General features: G+C 41.1%; 1 protein-coding gene and 1 long non-coding RNA gene across 2 annotated transcripts; both read left to right on the plus strand.

The window, feature by feature from the left end:
- Nucleotides 1–467: 467 nt before the first annotated feature.
- Nucleotides 468–1210, plus strand: LOC119385213 (uncharacterized). The gene is made up of 3 exons (XR_005182126.2): nt 468–890; nt 983–1018; nt 1100–1210. It is a non-coding gene; the product is annotated as an uncharacterized LOC119385213 (long non-coding RNA).
- Nucleotides 1211–5113: 3903 nt separating this feature from the next.
- LOC119385220 (uncharacterized) lies at nt 5114–9642 on the plus strand. Its single transcript, XM_037652727.2, has 4 exons — nt 5114–5342; nt 7321–7480; nt 8934–9076; nt 9569–9642. The coding sequence occupies exons 1-4, from the start codon at nt 5142–5144 to the stop codon at nt 9593–9595; spliced, it is 531 nt and encodes a 176-aa protein (XP_037508655.1). The 5' UTR covers nt 5114–5141; the 3' UTR covers nt 9596–9642.
- The last annotated feature ends 925 nt before the right edge of the window (nt 9643–10567 follow it).

Below are 10567 nucleotides of genomic sequence, written 5' to 3' on the forward strand. Positions count from 1 at the left end.
AGCCAGAGAGAGTGCACATGCATGCTGAAGGACTATTCCATCATTGAAATTGAAAACATTGCATTTTCTGCGGGCAATAACCAAGCAATGTTAATCGGAAGGAAGTACCAGAATCTGGAAGATCTTTACAGCTATCCGTGCAAATCATCACTTCTCAACATCTATGTTGTGTCTACACTCTCTGCTATTCAGTGTTGGCCACTCACAGACATTGCAGTGAAGTGTGTGAAGCTCCCATACGGAAAAAAGTGCGCTGTGCTTCCTATGGTGCACCTACTATGAAAGCTCTCCATAGGCAGCAGGATTTTCTTGACCTATCTTTTGTTTCTCTTTTGTAATTCTTGTGTGCAAGCAAGTGTGGACATTAGCTGTGTCTGTATTTGTATTTACGTAGACATTGGTACTGCTCTTTATTCTGTTTAGATTTTAGATTTGCTGTTGTCTCATTCCCCGACGAGAATAACTGCCTCGGGATTGTTCATAACTCATGGCTGCATGATGGCAACCTGAAGACATTTTGGCCTGTAACGAAAAATCCGACTAAAAGGGTCCGAATGGTGATGGAAGGCACCGAGCCTACCGACTCATGGCCAGGTGTGCCATGCATCGTTAAAGGCTGGGCTGGTAAGTGTAGTTTAGGAAGTAGCTATTCATTGTACTCAAAGAAAAAACATTTCTTACAGGGACTTATGAAGATGCGTTACGAAAAATGCAGCTATTTCTTTACGAAAGCACGGATGAAAGTGAACCCATGAAAGAACTAGGCAGGGGTAAAAGAAAAAGACAGCCAAGGCTTCCAGTTGATTATGACGACCTGGCTGGGAACGGAACAAGCAGTGACTCCGATGAGAGCTATGAGCCACCAAGGCCTCCTACCCCACCGCAGCGATGTAAGAAATCATTGTGTTTAGAACTGGCTAGTGCCTGAATAGCAATTAAGGTGCTGCCAGAAAGTTTTACGTTTCACTCCGCACCTTTACAGGCCGTAAGTTCTCCAGAAAGCCTGAAGTATGTTCTGGTACGTGTAGACTTTGTTATATCTGATGGAAGACTTGTAGACAGATGTGTTAAGTACAACATTATTTGTTTTATTCCTCAGCCATGTATGAAAAGGTTAAACAACCTTCAAAATCTGGAACAGCAGCGTCACAGTCCCCAGGCAAGATATCAATTCTTTTCATGCAATATGAGCAGTTCTAAGCAAATTTTTGCATTCGTATTATGTCTAGAATAATCTAAGTACATTAAACCCTCATTAACCTCAGTCCATTACATTACAGTAAACCCTCAGTCCAGTAAACCCTCATAGGACAGACTCTCTTGCCAACAGTGCATGTTGAGCCCATAGGTCTCTGGGGACACCACTTTAGTTTAAAAGTATATTACAATTTTGAGAAAGTGTTATATCGTCTCTTTACAGGTGAAAATGTAACTGATGAAGCTTCTGCAAGTATGTCACTTGACAATACAGGTCAGTGGCGTTTACTTTGCATTCATTAAATATAATGAAAATATTTGATAGTCATATGCAATATTTCTTTTTGTAATCTTGCATTACATTTTTTGTGGTTTGAGCTTTGATACATCTGATAGGCATGATGATGCAAAGCAGCCTGATAGTTTGAAATTGGTAGTAGCTTGGTCAATATGTGATATTCACAGAGTGTGTTGGCGATTGCAAGGACCGACTTTAATTGTTCCTGGCACCATTTTTTTTAGACAATAGATTTTTAATAATTCTATGGTAGTCAGCCTCCCGCCATTTTTTCCCACGAACTCTGTGTGGAGGTAAAAATGTTTGCTGCAACTATTATGACATTGATGCTACTAATTAACAGAAACTGGTTAATTATTTTTTAAGTTATTCCCTTGAGTGTAGTCATTTATATGAGAAAGTTCTAGTGCATGCATATTTTTTAGAAATCTCTAAGGTCCACATAATTTGAGGTATTCATGATCAAATTCATAATCATAGGATTATTATTGAATAACTGTATTGTCTAAAAAAATACCCTGTATAATTGCTCACATGCATTATGCTCTCTGTGTTTCTGTTTATAGGCAGTTTCGCGGTACCTGTACGTAGGCCTGCAACCCCTGCAATAAGGCAAGTTGATGGATTTCAGCACCAGCGTAAGTGTTTAATTGTGCTATAACTTAATGCACAGTCTGAAAAAAAATTCCAGACGCCTAAACACCACAAAAGCGAAGAAGCACAGGAAAAGAGCATCACTTGAAACTGATTTATTTGTGGGAGAACAGAAAATATATACCAAAATATATTTGTTCTTTCTGCGGTGTTCAGGCGTTTAGAATTTTTTCTCAGAATGGTGTACCAAGTAGCCCAGTAACAAGTTCTTTTAATAATAATAATATGTGCGGTTCAACGTCCCAAAACCACAATTTCGTTATGAGGGACGCCTTAGTGGAGGGCTCCAGAAATTTCGACCACCTGGTATTCTTTAACGTTCACCTAAATTAAGTACACGGGCCTCAATATTTCTGCCTCCATCGGAAATGCAGCCGCTGCGGCCGGGATTCGATCCCGCGACCTTTGGGTCAGCAGTCGAGCGCCATAACCACTAGACCACCGTGGCGGGGCAACAAGTTCTTTTAAGGCACAGTATTGTGGAAGGTTCAGAGAACAGTAGCAAATCTATATCCTAACGGAAATTGCGGCCCAGTTGGGTAAGGTGACTTCTGAAGCTTTATGATTAATCTCCAGATATTTATTGAGGTAGACTGCAGTGAAAGCTTGAGTGAATACTCACACTTGGTTAGAGATTGATCTTGAAGTGCATGCCATAAACATTTGTCTCGCCCAAGATGGTAAGGCAACACTTCTTTTGGTTCTAAGAAAGACATAGAGAGGTCAATAGAGTGCGGTGAACCTTGTCCTTTTTGAAAAGAAAAAGATTGGGGCATTATCACTCATCTTTCTTCAACAAAGTTTATTTGCCTTTATCTATTGTCTCTGGTGGTCAAGCCAAGAGAAAATACTGTGATAAATGACTAGGATACCAAAATGATGTGCATGCTTAAGTTGATATATTTCCCAGTTGGAGCTAGTCCAATGTGTCATGCCAGAAGTGAAATTTTGCCTTTTCTATTTTGCAGGCATGAGGCCCTTCCGAATACTGCCTTTCAACACCCGTCATTTGCCTGTAACACTTAAGAACGCTAAACATATTCTGAGATGACTACTTTTTGAGATATCACAAGAATGTCTCTTTAAAGGGGCCCAGCAACACTTTTCCAAGTAGCCATGGAATGGCTTTGCTAAAGCAGCTTATTGCCTCACAAATCGACCGCCGCGGTTTTTCAGAATCCATCCAGTACGAGCGAAGTTGCAAACATTTGTTGCACACTGTAATTGCTCTCTCCTCTCGTCCCAGCGAAAGCTTCTAGAAGCTAAGCAGGCAGAGATGGCACACTGGGAGAGGATACATCATGCGTGCCTTTTCTCCTTGTGCGCATTTTTTTTTCTCGAAACGCAACATACTTTCAGTGCAATTGTGCACATGCAAATACGTGGTGGCCGCTCGCAGTGGCATCAGTAACTGCCGAGCAGGCTTGTTCAAATCAGCCGATGGCATGGAATTTGAGTCACTAGTGCATGAATTTTTCAACAAGTAGCATCATTTGTTGAAAGAGGAAGCTATTTCTAGCTGACTGAAATTTTATTGTAAATTCCAGGCCGCTTGCTGCGCTTCATGTTTGGCTTACATGTTATCTGGAGCCTCGACTACCGATCAGCAGCGTTTTCTTAGCATGCTTGAAAAGTGTTGCAAGGCTCCTTTAAGTGCGTGTTATTTACTGGTTGAAATTAACTAGCAAAATATGTTACTCAAAGCGACAGCTCCAGGTGACTACTACATGGTATTAACACACATCTGGCAGGCTGTCAGTTTCATATGTTTTATTATACTTGCAGCATTAATAATATAGTTAACAGAGCATCTGAAACTGTTAAGGCTATGTTAGTAAGCTAGAGGTCAGTTATGAATCATATTTGCTCTCTCACAGAATTTCTTTTCAACAAATATGAAGCCTGTCATGTTCAGCCCATCAGTTCACTGATGAGATTATCCTTCTGTTGTGTACCTTTTACATTGCTGTGTTGGTCTTGCACCTATTGTGGCATTTAAAACTCCATTGCAGATGATTCACCAAGAGAAAGCCATCTGGCAGGGGCAAAATCGCCACCATCTGCAGACACACGGGTGCCTGGTATGTAGTATTATCTGCCTGCACCTAGTGCATGAACCTGCCACTTCCCTCTGTGGAAGAATTTTGCCTATGTTTCTGATTTTCCATTTTGAGCTCTAAATGGTCAAAATAGCATGTCTCTAAATCATAGCAACACCGGGCTATGGCTTCAGAAATTTAAGTAGCTTGAGAAGCTTTGTTTTCACGAAAGTATACTTTGGGCTACTGAAACGGTGCCACAAGGGAAGACGAATGCACACGAGAAAGAGGACACGAAACATTCGTGTGCATTCGTCTTCCCTTGTGGCGCCGCTTCAGTAGTATGAATCCGTATCAACTTGCCCAGTTGTCAGTCCTTCTAAGTATATTTTGGAATTTTGCATTTTTGAATGTGGGGGGGGGGGGATGATTGATTGTAAATAATGAGCAGATAGGGAACAATGGATATAAATCGGAAACTGATTGCTACATCTGGGCAGTACAATTGCAGTGTACAATTTCGTAAGGGGTTTCAGAACGCTGACGCGTTGTTTAGGCTCACGTGAACTTTTGTATCTTCTCTCCTTTCTATCTCCCTTTCTTTTCCTTCCTTAATCTCCTTCCCCCAGTGTAGTATAGCAGACCGGATGTGCGTCTGGTTGACCTTCCTGCCTTTCCTTCCTCCTCCTCTTCGGAAGGTGTTTCACCTCTCCCCCCCCCCTTCCCCGGCTATGCCCCTGGTGAGAACTTTGCCCCTTTTTTGTTATGTCTTCATTTGGTGTTTGCAGTCGTGTATATTGGAGTATCTGGTATCTGTGCTGTTATAGGTTTTCCCTCTGATAGCAGATGACGTCATGTCACCCTAAGTGGCACATTTGTTAATATCGGTGTGTTCATTAATGTTACTCAAATGGGTACATTTCAAGCTGTTTTGTTTTTTTGTTTCAGTGTTCATGGAGCGAATTCTGACGTTACTGAACTCCATTAAGATCACGCAGCAGATTCACACAGACTACTTCTCTGTATTGATGAAAAAAAATGAAGATGCCCTTTTGGAGCAAGTGGACCTTCCCGATCTACCATTTTCGTCACTTTTTGCGTTCCAGCAATTTGATGAGGGGCTTCTTGTGGATGCCAAAAAAAGGCGGGCTATGGTAAGAAACTGAGTGTGTGCTGCGTCTTCTCTTTTGTTTCTCTATCATTTCAGCTTGGGCCAGAAAGAGTTAACATTGTGTTTAATAATGAGTAAAAATTCTTATTTATTTAAGACTTTTAGCCATGCAGTCCAAAGCTGCATTTTTGATGAAAGCGAAAATGCTTGAGGCCTGTGTACTTAAGATTTCGGTGGTCAGAAATTTCCAGTCCTCCACTACGGCGTCCCTCATAATCATATTGTGGTTTTGGTACATGAAACGCTAACAAGTATTATATGCAGTCAAACTGTTCCTGTCTGGTTTATTAAATTTTAATTTTGCCGTTTGTTTGATTAGCTTGCTATCAGATATGCCTGTATATGATGGCTAATGTTATTCTAATTGCTAAAGCGTTAAAAAAGTGCTACATCTCAGTCATGCCAGAGTAAAATTACCTCATGTACATAATTTTGTTGAAAACCTTTGTGGGCTCATCAATATTTTTCACATAACAGAAATTCTGCCTGCGGAATATCTGAATAACCTGCTTAGAAATGGTATCAAGCAATTTTCACCAGAATACAACCATTAGTTTACAAGAAAAAAGTGGGCCGTACGTGTCCCATTGACCCATAAAGCGTCCATGAAAAAGTGGGACAGCAGCTGTCCCATTGTCTCATGAGCACACTAAGCTATAATCCTTTTGCCATATTTCTTGCACAAAGAGGTCCGATTCAAGCGGTACAGAGGGACACTAAAAAATGTGCAAAGGAAAATTTATGGTGGACCTTACTGCCTGATGTGTTATACAATCTGCGCCTATGCCTATTGCGCTGCGCCCAGTAGCTCTGTCTGAGCTCTCAGCATACACCAAGCATTTTAGCTTCTTCTGTCACTGTGGTTGATGTAGATAAGAACAAACACTACAGTTATGCCTCAAGGCAAACCACACCAACATGGTGTCATTGCATGCATAGAATCTTGTAAGTGCGTTTACAACTGCTGCATCAAATTCATGAACTCTCTCAGGCCCTAGACATTAGCTTTTCTCATAGATCTTGTATGTTAGTGTTCTCTTTTGCTTCCTGACTGTGTAGAGCATCCATCTCTTCATTCTTTTCCTCTGGCCCTCAATTCCAGGAACATCTTAGCCACAGCTTTTGGTCTCATTGCCACTGCTATCGTATTGAAATATGATGAAAAAAACTTGGCCTTTTCCGTTATAAAGTTGTTTTGTGATGCAATAATGTCCATCAGACTCTAGAAACAGCCCTTACAAAAATATATTTAGACAGTCTATATAGACACTCTAAAAATGGGTTTAGACAGGCTATAGACTGTCTAAGTGAATTTTTGTAAGGGAGTTGTGTGCCGGTTATGTAGTTAGGCTAAGCAAAGAAGTGCCTATTTTTCATTCAGGGGCACTGACGACATGATTTTTGGCCGATATACTGCACTAATTTCGAAAGAAAATCCATAGTTGCATGCTAGAATCACTTTTCTGAAGATCCAGAAAAAGAGAAAAGTACCATATATCTAGAACTTTAGCCATCCTGCATGCAATGTGACGTCAGGTTTAAAAAGAATTGAACAAAACAAAACTAATTTAAACTCAACGTATCAACGACATGTATCGCAAATGTGCAAAAATATATTTTCTTGGTTTCCTAAATGTTTCTAGCACTCTGCAGCAGAAAAGCATAGAGCTGTTGGCGATGTGCAGAGGCAGAGGAACGTTTTACTGGAGAAAAAGTTGGGTACATTCATCCCATTATCCTTGAAAGGGTTAACTCATGGTATTTATTACATTCTAGAGTCTTTGACCATTAGGTTCTTCCAAAAAAAAAAAGCATCGTGTCCACAAATCTTAATGAAAAATTTCATCGCTGTTGAATAATAATTGATCACCTATGCCTTTCTTTTTTGCTATTCACAAGGACAGGGGAGGGGGGGGGCTATTGTTATTTGTGGCATACTGATTGCATTTTTGTTGTTTTAGAGGGATCACATTGCAATACAAGGAGGCGACACAACCAAAGAGAAAACCTCACGAATTCTTCGCACCATCCTTGCACCAGCAGTGGCTACAGAGTTCAGTTGGTTTGGGGCCAAAGGCAAGAAAAAGTTTGTGGACACAAACATCTGCAAGCTGATGTGCAGTAAGTTGAATTTATAACTGCGAGACAATGCCTTCAAAACTAATTTAAACTACTATTTAATAAAAACCATTGTTCATGAGATGTGTAGAAGTGTGTTGCTTGAATACATAAATGTCCTTTATTTTCGTAGTGTATTGATTGCAACATTAAATAACTGTGAGGTTATGCCCACAACACTGCAGTGAAGATCAAGCGATCGTAGTAAAATATTACCGTGATAACACTTGTAGTTATCTTCACATGTATTCTATAAGAACTTCCCTGGTACAAAAAGTTAAACAGCTTTTAAAGAGTTTTTTTTTTCCCCGTTTTGAACAATTTGTCATCTGTCATCTTGACTTTTGAACCAATTTATCATGAGGGGTGCTGTAATGGACACCTGTAGGGCATTTTGATTTACCTTGTGATCGTTCTCAGCACAATGCTCTTCGCACAAACATTTCGCATGGCACTACCATAGGCACACATCTGCCATGACCTCTAACGTGGCATGTGACACAAATGCTTGGTGTGCTACCGTAAAGGGACACTAAAGAGAAACAACGAATTGGTTTAGATTGATAAAGTGTGCTCGGAAAAATCTTGTGTAGTTTATTTCACCACCATAGGTTTATTATTAGAGGAGAAAACCAAGCTCAGTTTCATTTTTAAATTTCGCGCCGAACTTTGTAATTCGTGACATAAAAGATTTCAAAGAGCATTTAACGTATTTTGGCGCCACTGGCTCGAAGAAATTTCCACGAACTCGTTATCTCAAGTCTCTGGCCCCCTCAGAGGACAATGTACTTCGATTTAACCGATAAGGAACTACGTAGGCCCAAGCAGGCGCCGTTAAAAATATGCGACGTCACGGCAAATGGTGCGGGAATTCTAAGGTGGCGTTGCCACCTGTATTTTCTTTTTGCGCGTTTTCTCGCTTATTATGCGTCTTCTCGCAGCCAGCATGGTGTTTTTGGTATCGTGAAAGACTGCTTTACTAATGCGAGAATAATCGTTTTGCTCTTTAGTGTCCCTTTAACAGTTAAGCTGTCACTTTGCTATGCTGAAACAGCTATCGAGGTTTGATTCCCTGTCATGCCAGAAGCGTTTCATTAGGGGTGAAAATGAAGAGAAAGTGAAGAAATTGTGTTTAACAGCATGTGAAAGAAATCCATGCATGTGAAATTATCCCGAGTTTCTAATTCCGCTTGCCTTTATACAGTTCGACACATAATACCGAAGTAATAAACTAAACTCAAGCAAACTATATATGCATATGCAGGCATCGGGCATTAGATTAGTTTGGGACAATATTTCTTGTTTGGAAGCTCAAGCGCTTAGGGTGTCACTCAGAACTACATGTCTAGTGGTGTAGTGTTGACCCCTTCACCTTTATTTGGTGCCCTTGTAATATATCTGTTTTGTTACTGTATAATACTAATAAATTTCCTTGCCTTTTTTTTTCTACTTGCAGCCACCCTAACAGACAAGCAAGTGTCTACCCAGGTGACCGCTACAATAAAAGAAATTGAGAAGTCTGCAATGTCATGGTTTAGACATGCTGCAGAGAGGGCAGCTGCCTTGCAGAAGAAGATGGAGGCCGAGAAGTGCTTCGAAGTGAGTGCACTTTCCTAAACAGATGCCTTTTCAAGTGAGAATAACTAGCAGAAGCTTTCTAGCTTGACAATAAATTTGGCAACAATCTCTCTTACTGATGTACATTATAGTGTTGGTGGATGCCTCTTGTTTTATGTACGTACGGTTCTGCATTTCTATATGGTGGCGTTTGACAGTTTTAATTTTGTTCATACTGTTATATAGCAGCCAACTTCTCACCTAACCATGTTTTATGGAACATAGTTGTAATTATGGTATAGAATTTAATATCTGCTTATTGATATTATAGTATTGTGAATAGCTGTAGTGAATGTGTTTCATTAGCAATATGGCTGTATTTACGCACCTATGTAGCAGTGTGCTTTTTGACATGCTGGTACACAACCTATACGTTAATGCGCTTATTTCCCTGCCAGTTAAAAATGGGACTGCTCAAAGTGGTCCGGTTTTGCTTTCTGCATTAACGCATGTTGGATTCTGTCTTTCCAATAGATGCCTGATGATCATGCTGAGGGATAGAGGAGTTTGTCACCACCCAGGAACCCAGGAGTTGTCTAAAATGCAAAGCTCACCATGCGGAGGGACAGAGGACCTGTCGAAAGTTCAAAGCCTCACTAATATATCAATGTTACAATAAAACAAAAGTTGCAAAATTTTACACGTCCTCATTCATTGCATGTAAAAGCCACCATGTGCCTCGAACGTGCACTGCTAATAACGTCCATTTTAGGGCCTAAGCCTGGGATGTAAGGTCCGTCGTGCATCTTGATGAAATCCCAAAAAGGTCCAACGTGGACCTCCATGAGACATCTATCGGCGTTTCACTTGGGAGGTCTTCTGGATTTGTGCGGTACATTGAGAGCACATCCCTCGGATTTCCTTGACATCCCTTCGGTGTCATCCATTGATGATCCTTAGGATGTGTATGCGTTGTCTGGGTTAGCTATGCATCTTACGATCAGTGGTACAAAACTCGGTTCATCAGGGGCGAATGGCCCCGGCGATTTTCGCCTTTTCAGTTGCATTCTCCCTTAATTCATCTCTCGCTTCCTGTGCATTGGAGTGTTTTATTACGCATCCTCAAATGGTCTCTTGATGGTCGTCTTCCGTTTGTATATACTGCAAATGGGGATACGTGCGTGTCCACTTTCGCGGAGTACAACCAAAGGCAAAACCGTGGCCTCCGAGATAGCTACGGCAACTGCGGAGGACACGGGCGAAACAAACCTGAACGACCAACATTCTGCGAGTTACTTGTATGACGCACGTGGTGTCAGCTAGTTAGAACCAGAACACCGAGCCTTCAAAACGTACATATGTCTGCGATGCTGTGTTGTGACGACCAACTCGTCGCGGTGTGCGTATCACGCGTCTCCTGTCTGCCTCTAGCTGCTCACTTCGTGTTACACGACAAGCACCGCGGTCAGAGCCTCTGCTGAGCTTCATAGTCAAGGTTACCACGGTTTTGCATCAGGGCTACGCAAAACAACA

The sequence above is a fragment of the Rhipicephalus sanguineus genome, chromosome 1 (genome assembly GCF_013339695.2).
Source record: "Rhipicephalus sanguineus isolate Rsan-2018 chromosome 1, BIME_Rsan_1.4, whole genome shotgun sequence".
Lineage (NCBI taxonomy): Eukaryota > Metazoa > Arthropoda > Arachnida > Ixodida > Ixodidae > Rhipicephalus > Rhipicephalus sanguineus.